The sequence below is a fragment of the Eucyclogobius newberryi genome, unplaced genomic scaffold, assembly GCF_026437365.1.
Source record: "Eucyclogobius newberryi isolate DKJ021-1_F unplaced genomic scaffold, fEucNew1.0.hap1 SCAF_21, whole genome shotgun sequence".
Taxonomy (NCBI): Eukaryota; Metazoa; Chordata; class Actinopteri; order Gobiiformes; family Gobiidae; genus Eucyclogobius; species Eucyclogobius newberryi.
This window is the reverse complement of record NW_027315846.1, coordinates 18,153,498-18,172,165: the sequence shown is the minus strand read 5'-3', so window position 1 is coordinate 18,172,165 and position 18,668 is coordinate 18,153,498. Positions and strand designations below refer to the sequence as shown.

At 41.5% G+C, this 18,668-nt stretch overlaps 1 protein-coding gene across 2 annotated transcripts in view; it reads right to left on the bottom strand.

Moving 5' to 3' along the window:
- The window catches only part of arid1b (AT-rich interactive domain 1B), a 163,362-nt gene that overhangs the window by 29,078 nt on the left and 115,616 nt on the right, over nt 1-18,668 (bottom strand). For both annotated transcript variants that reach the window (XM_072457881.1, XM_072457882.1), the window contains exons 5-7: nt 18,045-18,339; nt 7,191-7,277; nt 2,849-3,025 (exon numbers count right to left, since the gene is read on the bottom strand). In XM_072457881.1, the coding sequence (XP_072313982.1) occupies nt 2,849-3,025; nt 7,191-7,277; nt 18,045-18,339 (559 nt within the window). The remainder of the gene's footprint in view (nt 1-2,848; nt 3,026-7,190; nt 7,278-18,044; nt 18,340-18,668) is intronic.

The window sequence follows — 18,668 nt, the reverse complement described above, 5'->3', positions numbered from 1 at the left end:
TCAACTGGACGCTGTGCCCGGCACCGGCTTTAATCCCAGTTGTCCCGCGGGAGAGAGGAGTGTGACAGAGCAGATTACTGTCTCCTGCCTCCTCAGCAAACCGCATGGGGCCCAGGCAATGGCAGGTATGAGGGTGCACCCTTCACATTACATGCTGGTACATTTAATCCCGCAAGGTGTTTGTCCACGCAAATTGGAACACAAAAAAGAGAAGTTACTTTTATTTGAAGTTTTTTGTTGCCTGTGTCGTTGATTATGGTGAGAACAAAAGTAGTGTGTCAACAAAAATGAGACGATGTCGGAGCCATGTTTGATACAGAGCACTCTGACACTTTTTTAGCATTACAACTTTCCACTTTTCCTTATTTTTTTTCCTTGCAGTTGCACAGTGAACTGTGCAAGGCTGACTGGGTTGGAGAGTTTTCTGCAGCCTTCTTCTTGCCTGAGGCCTGTACATCCTCTGTGAGCCACCTCAGCACCTTCCCAGCAGAATGTCTGAGCCTCACCAGAGCGAAGGGCCGCCTTGGGGCTGCCAGCTCCACACACTGTCAAATTTCCTCCAAACCACTCTCCCTCCCCCAGGCGCTGGCTTGACTCATAGACTTTTCTTGGGCTGAATTATACCATGGCTGCAGCAGGGCAGCGTGGCTTAAAAGTGCTGTCTGAAGCGTGGTCATTACCAGCAGAGTGCTTAACCCCTGAAGGGGGGTGAGAAAAGAAAGCAGCCCAGGACTCTCTCCAAACCTTATCCTGTAAAGGCAGAATATCTGTGTACTCGTCTCGGGCCAGTGCTGAACAAAGCTAATAAGACAAAGTATTCAAGTTAATCTTACACTGGGTAAAGAACACTTTTAGAGGATGAGTCCAAGTACCTTTTGGTTTAAGTCAACAAGAAGTCTACTTCAAATAAACATATATTGCAAGGGTCACAAATAAACTTACACTGAGGTCCAATTTGAGAAAATGTCCACTAGCCAAGGTATTGAATGTCACAGCATCTCTTTTATGCTACTTTTATAATATAGTTAAAAAAAATTTACCTAGCTGTCTGCACGCACAGCGACATCTATGTCTGCTGGTTCCTCTCATTGCTCTAATGAGCGGAATAGTTAATATCTCAAAGCGAACTCTCTCATCAGTCAGCGCTGCCCTTCTTTTACAGACATTACAACAGATTTCGCGTAAAAGCTTTCTCCAGCCACGTTCTGATCTGACACATGGTAGTGATGCATGCACTGTTCTGACCTGTGGGTGCAGGTCGGGACAGAAATGCAAATTTCATAGCGTGGCAAATTGAGGCTCATGAAAGGCTGACCAGTGACGGGGTCTCGTGAGCACCTTTGCATTCATGCATGTCTAAATTAATTTCCTCTTGATTTACTCCACGAATATGAGTTGGATTGGAATAAAACACACATAATAGCTTAACATCTCTGAAAATTGCAAGAGGGAGAAAGAGCGAGACGGGATGTGAAGGAAAGACACAAACTCCCTGTTTATTTAAAATCAAATTAGTCTGAAACTTAACTTAAAACACGCTCATCACTAATAGACAGTAGGCTGCACTCCTTGGTCTCTGTGAATGAAGGGCCTACGTGATTAACTCCAACGTTTCCTGTCAGAGGTTTGGTTCGAACGAGACGCCACTTGGGTCCGGATCTGGACCAGTGTCAGTAACCTGGGATATATTGTATACTGTACAGCATATTACCCAAACCTCAAAATCAACACGCACAGTTTTTCCATTGGATAAATATCAAATGTACATTTCATCTTTGTCACTACACACATGCCTGTATGCACAGAGAGAAATACCAGTAACAACAAAGTTCACTGTTACGGCAAAAACTCTGCAAACGTACAATATTCTCTCAAACTTGACCAGGATAAAAATAAAATTAAGTGTTTCCACTGAGCATGTAAGACTGTATATGTATAATGTGGTGAAGAGAAGCCGTCATGAGCTCTTCTGTTTGTGATGGGACATCTCTACTGTCAACCCTGAGATTTCACGCTTATGTGCGTCCCAAGCCTCTTCCAGACTCGCCTGCTTCTCTCTGTTCTGTGCGTACTTTATTTCCTTTCTTCTGAGCTTATTGGGCTGTCAGCCCAGCCAAAGTCACATTAAGAGATAAGAGTGGGCGGGAAGGGAGACAAAATACCAAATGCATTAAGGCTATAAATCAAATTTAATGAATGTGAGTTTTGGTAAACACATGCACAGATGGGCGTGTTTATCAAGGTGACAAATTAAAACACCCATATACTAAAATAAAATAAGACTATTGTGGTGTGGGTCCAAAGATGCAAATCACACTACACATCATAACTTTAAGACATCACAAATGCCCCAAAAAGCTTAGATAATGACCCTGCATTTAAACTTTCATGCTTATTTATTCTATATTTTGTATTTCATGGATGTACAATTTTGACACTAGTACAGTGCCATCTGCCAAGTCTTTCAACAAAGCTAAACGTTCTGTTGATGCATGTCAGTCCACTTTTTCAGCTGACCTCCACTTAACAGCACATTCAGCAGGAACACAACCCCCCCCAAAATGAACACATCGCTCATGCACAAATCTGGGCCCAGAACACACATTCATTTTTCATCATGTTTTAACAGCGTAAAGAGTGGATTTTGTGTACTCAAACTAGCTGTGCGTCTGTTTTATGTTCTTTTTCAAAATTGCAAGGCTTCAAGTATCAGTAGGCTGCCATTACTATTATGATACAGCATTCTTTCCAAACACACAGTAGTTTCAATGCGCTTGAATTAATAAATAAAAAAATATAAACAAACCATTTTTTTTTTTCTAAAGTCATTTGAATAATATGCTCTTACCCGGGCCATACTGTACTCCTTGCGATCCATACTGCCCTGTAGGAGTGTTCTGGGGGTAGGGGCCCATCCCTGGATACATGGGGCCTCCTGCTGTGGGATGAGGGGACATGGGGGGCCCAGACTGTGGACAGGCAAACTGGGAGCCACTCTGGTTTCTCTGCATATTGGACATGAACCCTAAAAGAAGACACAAGTTCATCGTGAGGCTTTAGTCCAGCTGCATTTGAAACCAAACAGTGATTGACAATGTAAGTGCGGTCCGCTCTGATTATTTTTGAGATTGTAGCTCTTCACTTCCTTCGAGTAAAAGGAGCCCTGCTTTGAAAAACAGCATTAATCTTTTGCAATGGAGGTAGCTTGAGTTACCTAGATATGCACCCGACAAGGACAAGCTGACATGTAAGTGGGACCTTCAGAACAGCAAAACAAAACATATGAACAAAACACAGGCAGAGTCTAAGTTGACGTTCAAGTAGAAAATTGCAATATTTTCGAACACATCTTCTCCTTCGGAACAGCAGTGTTTAATGGAGTAATGTCCAGGAGTAGGAGGAAGTGTGGCATAGGTGACTTTTAAAACTGGGATGAATGAAAAAAAAACAACTCTGGACCTGCGGTTATGGCTCTAGTGTAGAAGGTGGCACTACACTTTGTCTCTGCTGACATTTGCCTTAAAAATCCCTGTTTCACATACAAAACTGCAAAAAACAAGGAGCAAGATGTTGTGAGGGATAAGCATGGAAAAAACAAGGAGCTAAACAATCAAAGCTAATTATGCTAATGATAACACAGCTACCAAAGAGACGCTCTCTGAGATGAAGGCCGCACAGACAAGAGCCTTCCACAATGCAGACCCCTCAGCGGGGGGGACAGTGGAGAGGACATAACTTTACAACAGCTGGCTCTCATGTCACGTTAAATGCGGCATGACATGGTGCCATTGGGAGCTGAGGGCTGAGAGTGGCGCCCACTTCGACAAAATAGAAACCAATGTGGCGGGCTTTAAGGTGGGAGGAGATGGCAGACAATATCAATGAGTTATGGTAGCTGAGAGCCGAGGTGGTGAAACTGCAGCCTATGAAGAGCAAGTACTGGATTTGGAGGCCAGATCCTGCAGAAACAATTTAAGACTCATGGACGTCCTGGAGTGTGAGGAGGGGGGACAACACTGAGGGCTTTCTTGAGACCGTGATCCCCAAACTGGACCGCAAGTCCCATGCATCACCATCAACTTCAGACCAGAAAATACCAGAAAAGACCAGAAGCTGACAAGCCACGAGGCCTGATAACGTGGTTCCTTAACCACCACGAGAAGGGCAGTGTCACGAAGGCGGCAAAAGATAAAGGAGACCTCCAGTTCCTGTGCTTGGTTCCACTTCTTGTTTGCTATGTATCTGGAACCATTGGACCAATATATTAGACAATCAAAAACAATTTGTGGTATTACAATTGATGGGACAAAACACAAAATTGCTACAATCTTCATACCTAAAGTGATGCATTTCATTCATAATATTGGTCCAATGTCTGGATACAAACTGTACAAAAAAAATATCTTTTACTAGCGACCTCCCATGACATTTTGAAAAACGTATACATTTAAATGGCAAATGTAATATCTCTAATATTTTAATTGACTTGACTTCATACTTACTGTAAGTCTAAAGGTAGGCTTACAAAATTTTGTACAATTTTATGTAATTTCAAATGACTCCCAAACTCATACGGTGCGATTCAATCACACCGTATGAGTTCACAACAGGATGTGTGCATTGTACGGAGCGATAAACGAATAATATGTTTACATTCTCACACTGCACAAGGGACACGATACAGAGGAAGCATGGGTGAACGCTGTGGACACGTCTGTACCTAATCCCACCATCTCTCATACTGTGTGTTTAAACTCCCCAAAAATCAGAGAAACTTGTTGGGATTGTTTGTCTTTAGAACTACTTTGTTTAAAGTCAGTGACTTCTGCCGGTTTACTGATGCCTGCAGCTGTCCGTGCTGCTTTCACTGGGATTCAGGAGGACTCTGACCCTATGACTCACAACAAATATCAAACATGTCTGAAATCCGCAGCAGTCGTGTGTTCATCATGAGCAGGAGATTCATGACCCCCGAGCGCTGCATGACACAGACGCATTGAGGGACCGGTCTTAAATCCCAGGTTTGAAACTATTAAAATTTGAATTTTGCACAGATTTCTCTATCTATCCCAGGCCATTCAGTGAGTAGAATAAAACTATCTCAAGATGTGTATGACAAGGCAAAAATTCTACAGCAATCCAGAAAAAAAAGGTGATTCGGTTAAACAAAGCAATAGCCATTACAGCTCTGACTATTCACAAGGAAATTCTAACTTCTGTGTTTTATATGCTCTTCATTTGTGTGGTTTGTTTTTTTCAAATAAATACAATTTGTTTATGATCATGCAGAAATTTTAAGGCAAAAGATACAATAAACTTTTTAATGCCCAGCTGCCACTTTTATGTTTTGAATAGCATAACTGAGACCCCAACTTAACACTCCTTTCTCCTCATAATAACCTGGGAATTCGTCCATTACTGCTACCTTCTCTCACTAGACATGGTTGCGCCTCTCAGGCCTGGACCTGGGCATCACCGTTCAAATTTACATTTTAAAGCAATCCTCACATGGGCAAGAAGCTTTGAAAATGTCCATCTCATTTCAAAAAGCACCTTCTTTCACCTCAATGGGCAAAGGTTACCACGTGGCCATTGAGAGTAGAGGCAGATGTGATTTTACAGTCCTGAACTAAATGGATTTGCCATGCTTGGCTGTAAACTTCGATAGCTATTGAATGCATCCTTTTGACTTCTGAGCAGGGCGCCTTGGTGGTTGAGAAAGTGCAAGTCGACACGTGTTCAATTCCGTGTTTTTGCTAGTAGGGGGGAGATAAAACTTAAAAACCGGAGCGAGTCTTCACATACATGCCTGCTTTTGCCCCTGAGTGCAAGTGCGAGGAGATAAAAAAATAAAAGCTCAGTGTGTTTGCGTGAATAAGACAAGCGAAGGCAGCAGAAGATCAGGCAAAGTGTGTGTGGGAGGCAGAGAAAGAGCGGCCTTGGTCTGAAAGTGCTTAGGCTGCGACTGCTGGGTTTAAGGAGCCAGGACGTTATTGTAATGTTTTGCTTCCATTAGGGTAAGGGGATTCTGGGAGAGCTGCAGAAAAAAAATACACTGTGTAATACTGCACTTTAAATTGCCTGGAAAATGGATGGGGAGAGGAACATTGTGCAGACAGTGCTAAAAGCAAATAACACATTCAAGGATTTCTCTCTCCAAGCTTTAGTCCCGCAGCACACTTACGGTCACACATAAAGGTTTGCTGTGGAAGTCTCAACAACTGGAGCACGGAGGATTTGTGTGAGAGCGGGAGAGAGGGAAGATGCAGGGACGTTCAGCCTGTTTATGGAAAAGCAGCGCGGAGAAGCACTCAGGAGGGCAGCCACTACACTCAATGTTCATCTTATGTGTGCTCTGTGTGGAAGGGTTGGCACTTTTACAGGCATTACAGACCATAATGTTGGGTAATAACCTTGTTTGTGAAAAATTATTAAAAAAAAAAGAAATGTTTGGCATTGTGGCATGGTTGTGTTTCTGTTCCTACCGTTAGCTCTGAACAGGACAGATTGGCTTTTATAATTTCCAAATCTATTTGGCTGATATGGCACAATAGCATTACAGATAGAAGCTTTTGTCAACAAGCTGTAGCTAAACTCAAGTGGTATTTTCTGGGCCAACAATAGTGGAAACAACCACAGCACAGTAGTCATGTAATCCCTTATTCGTGCAGGAGTGCTGCATGGTGCCATGAACCACAGTAAAGGGTAAAACTGTTATTTTCAACATGGTGACCTGGTACATTCTTGCTCTTGCAATTCCAATTTCAATGATTTCCTCAAAAACACAATATCAACACAATCTAAAGAACATGAGTGCACATTAGAGATTGGCAATATAACACATTTGGATAATATTGTTTTGAAGATATACAAAATGTGATCATTTATAGTAAAACATTATATAAAAAGTTGATAAAAAAGTGAGGTTGTAAACTAAGGGAATATGGTGATATTCTGCTCTTTGTGAATAATTTGAGAGACATTACACATTTATCTCTTATTATAATTTAACAAATACATATAAAGTAATATCTATTCTTTGACATAATATCGCCTAATGTTATCGGGATATCCCAAAAAAGTATCAAGATATCCATTTTCATTGTGCACAACTACGTATACCTTTTCTAAATATGATTAGTGTCGGTATGGACTGAACTAAAGTTCTAGAAGGCTCTACTGTAGAATACCTCTGTCCTGAGGCATGGGAGAGCGGGGGATCGGAGGATGAGTTCCCTCTGGTCCATTTCCAGTGCTCTGTGCAGTCATTGATGGACCTACAAAACAACAGGGAGAAAACACAAAGGTTATCTTCCAAAGCCAACCAGCCAACCCCATATATCATTTGCTTTCCTGTCACTCCCCACTGTACACAAATACTGGTGACAGCCCACAGGGAAGCACAGCCATCTGAGGATCATTGATTAGATGCTTGTGAGAGTCTTTGAACTGTGCCTTCGCCATTGAAATCCAATGGAGAGTCCAGGGTCTGATTAGGATAAAGGCATGCAGTGTGCTGAAATTGATTTGACCCAAAGGAAGGAGAGATGGTATCCCTTTGTCTAACACATGCAGAGGTGGATGCATGTGAAAAGGTAGGTTAGTTTAAAGCAGTTTGAAGCTTGAAAATGAGAATCAGAAAAGTTGAACTGCCATTGTCAGTGAACAAAATTCACAAACCAGGAACTTGCTTCAGCAATGTAGTGCAACAAAAAGCAATGAATAATAATTCAACACTTTTGTGACATTGCCTCTCAGGCTTTACAGGCAGGACCAGAGATGACATTTGTGTTGACTTGTGAATGAAAACACAACTTAGACATGTTCATATGAGGACAAAATATGTTTACAGCTTGATTTAAGGGCTCTCCCATGACCCTATCCCAGAGTCAGCACACAAATCTCCACTCCAGATTACAAAGGTTGGATTGATTTCTCTTGCTGAAAATGCTATTTTAGGTAGAATGTTGGTATTTGTACTGCAATTGAAAGGGAACTTCTTATTCAACAAGACACTTCACATGATTCATAGTGGAAAGTGTTGGTCTGTAGTGTGCCCAGGCAGTACATGACTGGAGGTGGCACCCTCTTCACACAAACAAACCCAATTAATTCAACTTAATTGCTTTGAATTCAACAGCATAAACAACACATCTAGCCAGCTATTTGCCAACTCTAACACACAAATAAACTACTCAAGTAGAGAGTAAGTGTAAATAAACACTCAAAGAAGTACGTAATGGCAGAAAGGAGAAAGTATTTTGCAAGGAGGACCCCCCAACGCATACATGAATGGAGCAAGCAGCGCAAGCAGATAGATCTGTGTGAGAGCAAAAACACTAGAGAGAGAGCTGTTTGGATAAAGTGGTGAAAGAATTTCACTCAAAGCAATGTCATACTTAAGCTGCACTTTGCAGTCAAGGTAAAATGCAAGTATCACAGAATTTGGACGCAACTTGTGATCAATGTAAACATGACATCATATAAACTCTTTTTCATGCCACATATGCAATTTAGCTTACACATGAGAAGAGCAGATCCAATGATCCATTCCCACGTTCATAATAACCGGTCTTGTTTGTTGAATGTGATGAAAACGACAGTTCTAGATTCAAAACTATTATTATAAGATTTTAAACTATTTATTAAAACATATTACAATATTTTACAAACATTATTACAAAAAAGAACGCACGTTTTGTAAAGTACGGGACCGTAATATTTATGATATCAAAACATGCTCTAATTAAAAAGTAATGGTTTGTTTATTAATTTATGCATTTTTTCATGTTAACAAGCTCGGAGTTGCAGTTGAGTTTTGTTTTGACACAGTGAGGGGCTTTACCAGTTCCTGACGACTACCGTAAATGCTTCTATCCACTTTATTAGGAACATTGTGCCTCTGCAAAAACCTGTATGGCAAACAGATCTGAGAGAGAATTAGAACATGCTTTGTGCCTGATTGAGGGAGAGGATTACACTGTAATTACTAAAGGCAACCATAGCAAGAAGTGTGCGTGCAAGTAAACAGCAACAGGCTCTGACAATGTCAGACCCACTCTAAATAAAAATGACATGCAATTAAATTAATAATGAAAAACAAACAAACATCAATTTGGATATACAAAAATGTCTATTCTTTAAAATTCACCACAATTTGACAACCACACTTTCTTGCTTATTGAAGAACTATCAAAACAATGTCACCAAGATACAACCTTTTCTTCAATGCGGTTTTAATTAGTCTCTGAGTATTGTGGAACTACTGGACGAATGAGGGATTACACGACGAGTAATTATATTAGACTTTGACATGTCAAAGGATTAGTTATTCCAAATGTTGAGCCTCTCTGCCTGTCTCCTCCACATGAGGTGAATGTCAACGGGTACTGCCATTTACCGGTGCTTGTATGTGAGGTATGCAATAATACACATAATAAATAAGAGGCAATGTATTTAAAACAAATAGAAGCATTTAAGGGTGGCAAGAATAAAAATCTTATTGTAAATGTTCTTAGTGGTAGGTAAAATCGGAAAACCTGGAGCAGAAACACAGAGAAATGTCCAAGATCCAAGTAAAGTACCTGAGACCTTCTTGTTGTGAGGTAAGAGTGCTAACTATTATGCCAAGCTGCTGTATCACTACTTCTAGTTCCTTATGGGTCACTATGTAATACCCTTTGCTACTCCAATCTGTGCATGTCTAGTTCAAAAGTGGCTGTGCTAATGATCCAATTCAATATGTTCATTAAATTGAGCTCATTAAGTCTAAGAATGTTGTTTCATTTAGAGCTTGTATTTTTGCTTCTCAATTAGATGGCGGCAAATTGAAATTGTATAGATTTTTGTAAAGTGTGTTTTGCAACCTTACTTTAGCAAACATATATCCTGCTGCTATAGCACGTTGTAATATCCACAAAGCACATAATTTCTTGCATTTTTGTCCTGTCTCCTAATGCACACCCTCCACCCTTCTTCCTTTCATCTCCAATTAATAGAGGCCTTTTATTGACTTGGGCTGACTTTTCATCATTGGCATTTCGCACACACAGTCGCTGCTATAAGCTTAATATTACCAAGACCCTGAAACAAAACAGCAATATGGCTACAAGTGCTCTCCCTCAGCTTTGAACTTCACTCGCGCTCACGTTTGAAACCCTGATGAAAAACGCTTCAAAGAGTAGCTCCGCGTCTCTTCAAAGCGGACTCCGGGTTGCCTCGCCAGTCAGAGAAATTTTAAAATACGTATTGGCTTTTTAGTAGGCAGCATTATCTCCTAAAAAAAATTGCAATGAACTCTTATTACTTGTGGCCTCGCTGCCGTGTATCATGGGAAAAAGTAGAAAATGGATATGCTCGCTAAGTGCCGTTTTTTGCACAAAGAGGAAATTACAGTGATTTGACTTGCATTCCGAAGTGCATCCTTGTTTGAAAATCTCTCCTGCTTGCTTGCTCCCAGGCTTCAGTGAGTCTGGTCTTACTAAAAGCTCCATCAGTGTGGCCATTAGATCTTTTCATGTCTCTAGACTAATGTGTTCTTGCACGTCTTTCAAAAACAAACATTTGAGCAGATGTGTTCAAATGTCTTCAATGTCAGCGTGAATCAATGCGTTTGAAGGCCTGTCCGTGGAGAGAGAGAGCGCGAGATTTACTCTGAGCTAAAAGAAGTCAAAACGTGATGTGTAAAAGTGGGTTGTCGTGTTACGTGGGCCCAGCTGGGATAGGCGAGGTGTAAATTGCATTGTGGGGAACAGTGCCATATGCTAGAGCACGAATGGGAGTAGTAATAAACAGTACACAAATGTATGCAAGAAACGCAACTCTTATTGGTATCAAAAGAAACCACTTCATAACGTCTTGTTCTGCTCTTTTTATTTCATAAAATTCTTGCCATTTTCATCTCAGGGCATAGCAGCAACATCTCCCTTCTCTGTGCCAGACCTTTCACTTTAGAAAAAGATAAGCATCCTAAAAATAACAATATCTTATTGTCAGTTTTCTAATATAATGACAGTGAAAGGTGTTTCTGTCCCCTTAATATTGTTGTAGTCATTTAATTATTAGTTGGTGCTTAAGTATTTGCCACGTTTATTCAAAATATCTGAATTCTTAGTATAGCGATGGAGATGAATCAATATTCTGCTCACGGTGCAAATTCTAAACACACTCGAGGGCATCAAACTTTCAGAAAAAAGTGAAACAACAACAATTGCTACACCAATTAAAGAAACCCATGGATTTCAGAATATGTAGTATATTACAACTAAATACATTGCTATATTTGACACTAATTTCTATACTGATTTTCCGTTCGACAAAAATAAATCCTAATTTGTGCCTTTTGTTTGTTCCTGTCTTTTGAACCCATAGAAGAAGAAACATATTTTATCTCCAGCTATCAGCCTGGTGCATGCACACACACTCCGACTCAAAGTCTTACTATAGCTCACAGCAGCAGAGGCCAGTTTTGTTGGATTGAGGTAAGTCCGGTAAGCGCTGATGTACAATATAGAGAAAGGGCTGCTTCAGCACCATTTCCTAATACAGGCCTGCGGCTGTAAAAGCACACACCTGCTCCGGCCAACAAACGCAGCCAGCTCATATCCCGACTTGGCATGTCTTTAGGGGAGGAGGCAGATAAACAGCGGGCTCCAATAATGCTGGTTTAGATCTCAATGGGTGCGAGTCAATGCCTCTCCGCACCGGGGGCTAATGCCAGTTAACTCTCCCTGTAGGGGACAAGCGCAGGCCTGCAGTGGTTTGCAAAACAAGCACTCTCCCTAGATTCTCATTACTTCCACCACTGAGTTGCAAGTGTAAGTAAGGCAAAATTGCAAGCTTAAGCTAAAAAACAGCAAGCAGGGAAGCGGTGAAGTGAGAAAAAGAAAGGGAATAGGTGTTGGGGAGGAGAAATAATTGCGCATGGTGCTCCAGTTTGGGTTTTCTCGTCAGTTAGAATGGGATCTCTCTAAATGGCTAACACTGCAAGTCTGAGGCTTTTTCCGCGTTTCTGTTTTGGCCGACAGTGTACTTTGTGATTGTTATGCCTGCAGGGAGGGCATTTTGCTGTTTCACATCGAACATGAGCAGCCATCAGGAGGAGCAGAGATGTCGGCATGTGGGAACTATGGGCTGTGAACAGGGGGGAGAAAGAAGGGGGGAGCGAGGGAGGTAAAGAGGGGCAGGAGAATGGTGGCGAGCTGGAGGAGAAAGCAGCATGGAGAGATGAAAAAAAATAAAATAAATCAGGCTTGTTCTTAGCTGGGACGCCCGGGCACCGCAGCAGCGCTCTGAGCAAAAAGAATAAGGCACAGACAAACAGAGACAGAGCGGAAAGGGGTGGGGACAAGACACATGGGGAAACAAGAGCGAGAGAAAGAGAGAGAGCATGATTCAAATAATGAGAAAGACGATGGGACAGGGACAGCCGGAGGCGCTGTTTCCACCATGCAGCCTCTCAGGGAGTGCGGTGACTAGAAAACTGACTGGGAAAAAAATGTTTGCATAAAATCTATCTACCCTTCAACCATTTTGCTGCCGCTTTCTCATAACAACCACCAAAACAGTGAAAAGTGCAAGTTTGCCTTCCCTGTGGCATCGTTTCTTGTCCATTTACTGCAATCTTAAAAAAAAAAAAAATCTTGCTAGTTTCATCTGAGGTCAAAGCATTCACAGCGTTCCCACTTGTTTGCGCTTGACCTGTGACCCTGAGTGCAAAAGATGGCTAGCAACATCCAATTTTCGCACTTTTATGCTAGCGCTAATTAGCATAACTTCAGAAAACATATTAAAATGGTTAATACATGCAAACTACGGGGTTAGCTTGAGGACAGTTAGCGTAAAGGACAAATGAAAACAAGTTTTGTGATTTGCGAGCATTGCAACCCTGGAGCCACAGACGTTCACTCCTGTCTCTCCTCCTTCTCATCGTCCTCTCTCGCCCTGACCTCTGCGACCTCGCTCAGGCCCTGGAAGCACTTGATGCTCAGTGTAGATAAACAGCTCTTAAAGTCTCCGGAGTGCGTGCCTACCAGCTCCAATCACCTCTTCAGAAGAAAATATTATAACAACATACTCAGAGATGGGGAAAGGAGGAAGAGGAGGCTAACTGGACGTCAGGGGACCTCACTGAGAGAAAGAGAGGGAAAACGGGGAAAGAAGTTGAGAAAGATCTTGCATTAGAGGTGGGGAGAGAGAAGGGATGTGGTTGGAGTTAATTAACAATAGCATTGGGAGGAAAATTGGAATCTAGCTTGAAAACATGCATCTATACAACCATGCATTCTGTCCACAATGTATGAATGCTAAATACAATATAGAATGATTAAAAACTTAAATAAACACCAGATAATACAGTTCACGTGACATAAAATAAAATCCTCAATGATGAATTTCTTGTTGTTGTTTTGGTCCAAGTTGCTCATATAGTCAATGCAGTTTTTTCTTCAATTCGATAACATGGACACAGGAATTTGTATTTTGATCAGATTCTGAGCTTGTGAAATATGTAAATCACAAACTTCAGCCACAACACTTTATAAACAACAGATTACACGTTTCCGAGGGCATTTACATGAGTGGAGATATCCTTGTGAATTGCAGTAAGTACTTGTAAATGAAAAAACCTACACCTGAACTATAGGCGCTCTGAGATTAAGTCTAAGCTCTAAATTGCAAGCTAAAGATACTTTGGTGGAGGCCTGTGTTCTCCTAAGTATTTCAAATACTTTGCAACCAATATCTTCCGCAACAACTTTAGCCAACTTTATCCACTTTACCAGACGAGATCAGCTCTCCCTCACAGCCCCTGACAGGATCTTGCATTCTGGCGCTCTCCCCTCACGCCTTCACCGCCTGGCTGTGAGATGAATGGCAGTCCCCCCGCCCTGGCCCCCATGTCTCGCGGAAAAAAGAAAAATATTCGGCGGATGCTCTGAATTGCTTTGGAGACACTGGGAGGAGGACGAGGTGTGTGTGTGAATAAACAGCTGTGTGTATATGAGAGGTAGTGGTGGTTTGAGCAATGCGATTTCTGCTCGACTGTCACAAATCTAGCGCAACAGGAAAATCAATTTGGCCCTGCGTCTGCCTTTTTGGCTCCGGGAGAGAATCCAAATAGCAAGGCGAGGCCCGGATAATGTTACAGTGTATTGGATTTGCTTCACGGGGAGACGGAGACAGCGAAAGAAAGACGCAAGGAAAAGTGTGGAGAAGAGGAGGGTATCACAGGCTCTGACAAGATACATTTGTGAGCCGGTCTGGATGTATGATTGGCTGCCAGGCTGTCAGTCTACAGTATCCAACACTTTCCCCATTCAGTATGAGTGATCTGGAGCGTGCATGTGTAAAGCAGGTGGATGGGTGAACAAAATTGTTTACAGAGAAGTGTGAATGTGCGTCAGTGCTGGACCCGAATGTTGTGATTTGAGATTTTCCAGGGATGACATAATGAAAGTGCTCTCTCCGCTGACTGCTGTCAAGGGTAACGCGTCCCCCAAGTGCTCGGCCACATGACACATCCCGTCATTCTGTAGACGTGGTGCTGGCTGACAAGCAGCTAGGAATAGGAGGGATAAAGTACATATGGATTCATAACTGAAAATGTAATGTAAAAGGTCAAATTAATTAGCCACAAAGCTTCTACAATAGCAAATTGTGGGACAGAAGTAGTTCTTATTCTATTTTAATGTTATTTATTTATTTGATAAGGATAATGCATTTTAATGAACACATGCAAATTAGAGTGAAAATATGACAGATAATTGCAAAGATGCTAAGGAAACATATTGACCATCCAATGGGTTTCTGTCCGTCTGCCGAAATCATCAAGTCCTGATGTGAATTACAAGACAGTGCTATATAAATTTAATAATAATTTTATAATATATTAGTATAACCCTCTTTGTATTGCTGTAAAACTTTTATGACCTTGAATCTCAGGTTGGTGCTGTTTATTACAAAACCCTGATCATAAGTTCAGTTCAGCAGTGTTCTGATTTGAGCTGAAATAAAGCAATTTTTCAGACAAGATAAACCCCAACCTGCTTTTTCTTTGATAGTTTGGAATAGAAAGAGAGATCTGGGCAAAATGTACATTTTAATAATTTCAATCATTTGGCTTTACTACATTTGACTTTTTTAGATTTACCAAGGTCTTTAGAGAGGAAAAATAAGGGTATGGTTTTTCTCGAAAACTGTTGACAGATCTTTATGGAGAACTACGCCTAGTTTGATATTGAAATAGGAAGGTAATTCTAAAAGTCAAGGGGAACAGCCAGTAAAAAAGAATTTCAATGTTTTTGTATATTCAGTTTGTACCCATACATTGGACCAATATTTGAAAGGAAATGCATCATATTAGGAATGGAAATTTCTGGTTTGGTCCAAAACAATTTAAAAAGCAGACAATTGTAGCAGACAATTTTATGTTCCCTGCCATAAATTGTAACACCATGGATTGTTTCTGATTGTCTAATATATTGGGCCAATGGTTCCAAGTACAAAGCGAACAAGAGACAGCACCAAGCAAAGCCCTGTCTCTTTTTTTAACATCTATTTGAAATTTGCTCAGCACTTTAAGTAAATAAAGCCAGCTAACAGAATCAAAATCTTTCTCAGCATCCAAAGTTATTATTACAGCTTTGTTTAGTTGTTTTTGTATATGGTTCATTATGCGTAAAGATGTTCTTATGTTGTCTGTTAATAAATCCTGTCCGACCATTGTGAATTAAATTGAGTATTTGTTTAATTCTTTTGGACATTATAGAGGTGTGTGTATATGATAGTCAGGACTTTCTTTCCAAAGTCTTTGGAAAATCTTGGAACCAGATCCCACACAACCACTTTTTAGGTCATTATCTACAGTGGTCCTCAAACTTCAAGTATCACCTTAAACAACTTCCAAGTACCACTAGATCCATAGCAGGTCAAATAATTGGTACTCTAGTTCAACCAAGTCCTTGAAACTGTTGTTTTGGAACACATGACCCAACCCACACATTTTGTTCGAGCCGATTATAATACTTTGGCAGTTATTGCAGCAATGTCCCAGTTTCCAATCCCTACTGTGCACTACCAGCTCTTTTCTCTCCTCACTAACTAGCCAAACTACTATAGCGCCATCCCAGAGTATTAACTAATGCAAAAGTGTCAATAATGAGATGTATGCTATTACTTCTTCCATGTCTTTGGTACAGGCTGCTGGCTCGTCCATCACATTCCAACTGATTGTAGAAAAGCCACACAAACCCACCAGATGTTACTACTCTATACTTAATCACCATTTATTTGGCATGGCGAATGTATTTTTAAATATCTTCTTATTAATCATACTCCAGGAATGACTTTCTGCCCCTATCTCCGCTGTCTAATTTGGGATCCCGGGTTGTGATTCTTGGCACAGATTCCTGAAAAAACGCTGTCCCAGTTTTTCATTAGCGTCAATCACCGTAGCACGCGGCTCTGAGGTGACGGAGGGGGGAAGGGGGCGGGAGGAGGGTTTGCGTGGCGTGGGGGATTGGGCTCCAGACACTTTGGCCCCCTCGTGTCAATGTGAGTGGCAGGTCTGAGACATGCTGATGTGCCGGTCAGATGCACTGCCAACCGGAGGAGGGGCGCGACAGCAGCACCCACACATGCACACGCTCTACTTTCCAATGCAGTGTGTTTATCTAAATTGTAATGCGCCCTCTTCTGGCCTCGAGAGACGGACGGACAGAGTGCATTGTGTGATAATCTGGATGGTGTCGTGTTCCTCCCCTGACTTCGATAGGGCTTCAAATCTGATGGGAGGCTGTCCAAATACCTGCCTGTCTCAATTCATTACGGCTGGAAAATGAAGAGGAAATATTCGCCTCAAATAAGCCAGTTTTACAGTTTGTCAGGAAGCAAGGAGATAGGCTTAATAGAATCCGCTGTCATGTAGGGACATTCTACTACATGGCTTGATCAAAGGCTTAACAAATCCTGACTATACAAGGGAAAAAAACTCCATGACAAAAATGAACGAGTCATTTCTGATGAAGTGTCGAGGTGCAAAATCTTCAGCAGTGAGAATAAGGATCAGAAATACAGAAAGAGATATCAGAGTCTAGACACTAGATTGATATGATTTGGGCTTTGCAGCAGTGTACTCCCTGGCTAATCCTCTGTTCAAATGAAGGGAAATTGATCAGGCTGGATTATGTCCTGTGTTGCAGATAGGAAAAGAGATGTTAGTTTAGCACTTTTGTGTTTCAGGAGGTTGAAACAATGACAGTTTATGTTTGTTTTTTCGCGTGATACAAAACACTACAATTTGTGGGATATATTGTTGTGTCACTGTGAAAAATGATCAGCTTAAGTGACTGGTTTGAAGCAACAGCATTGGAAACAACCTAACCAAACACCCTAAGCAATTGCTATTATAACTACACACAAGAAAAGAAAAAGAGCCACCAAAAGATGTGGATAAAACAACCACCAAACCGCTCTTTACTTGCCTGTGAAACATTTGCCTGCTTCATATATAACATATATTTTAGTCTCCGGCGTGAAGACAAAAACAGTATAAATACACAATTACATCGGGGTCAGCTTCCTGCCCTTTCGAAAGGTCTCTTAAATTGCACATATTCAAAAACAAATGAAAGCAGGCCAAAACCTCTAAATGGAAAGGTCAGGCAGAACTATAGGTATAAAAAACAGTGCGTTTGCCCAGCACATTGGCCATTGAAGCTTCAAGGATTGTTTAGTAAAAGCTGACCCCAAAAGCATCTCTAATGTCCCAGCTGCTGTTGTTACCGTTGTCAAAAGCAATACAACTGACATGACATAACCATCTGGGAGATTTGCCTGTGTTCTCATTTGCTTTCAAACAGAAGCCCTTGTTTGGTGGCACAAAGCAATTTCCCTTTAAGCTGTAAAGTCATTTTGTAGATTTCCCAGGGAATCCGACACAGTAGTGCAGGATATAGGCTGGAATCGAGTGTGGCTAGGAGCGTTCTAATGTTCTTTGTGATTTGTGTTGTTTTTATCACAGGCTGGAGGAGTGATGGCACGCCTACCTGCTGCAGTGTTGTTAGCAGAGGGGCCGCTGGCAGGAGAGATGGGCCCAGAGCCGGCGCGGGAATGCTGGGACTGTGTGGAGCCAGCCGGGGAGCCCACGGGGGAGGGAGAGGGTCCGCTCCTTTGGCTGGGGAGGTGAGGGGAAGCGTGGGGGGAGAACGGGGACTGTCCCTGGGCACTGGCACCTCCCTGCTCCCCTTGGCTACTGCTGCTGCTGGAAGAGCTGGCAGCACTGGCAGAGCCCACACCAGCCTCTGTCCCAGTGGGGAGGTCATCAATGGAGCCAGAAAGATCCTGAAATACAAGACAGGGCTTATGAGAATCACTGTGAATAATACAAAGATTAATTTACAACAGAATATACAATACAAGTAATACATCTTGGGTGTATTAGTGGTTGACTTGATACCCGCTAGCCGGTATCATGAATTCATACTGACATTGTATTTTTCTTTTAAATGTATAATGTGTGTGAATGCAGAAAATGTATTTACGATCATGAAAAGTAAGAATTGACGTATTTACAAAAATGTATATCTGGTTGTTTTTCTCTTTTTTAAATTATAATTATCCCAATGACGATAATCAGACAATATTATGGCAACCTAATGGACTGTAAAGTT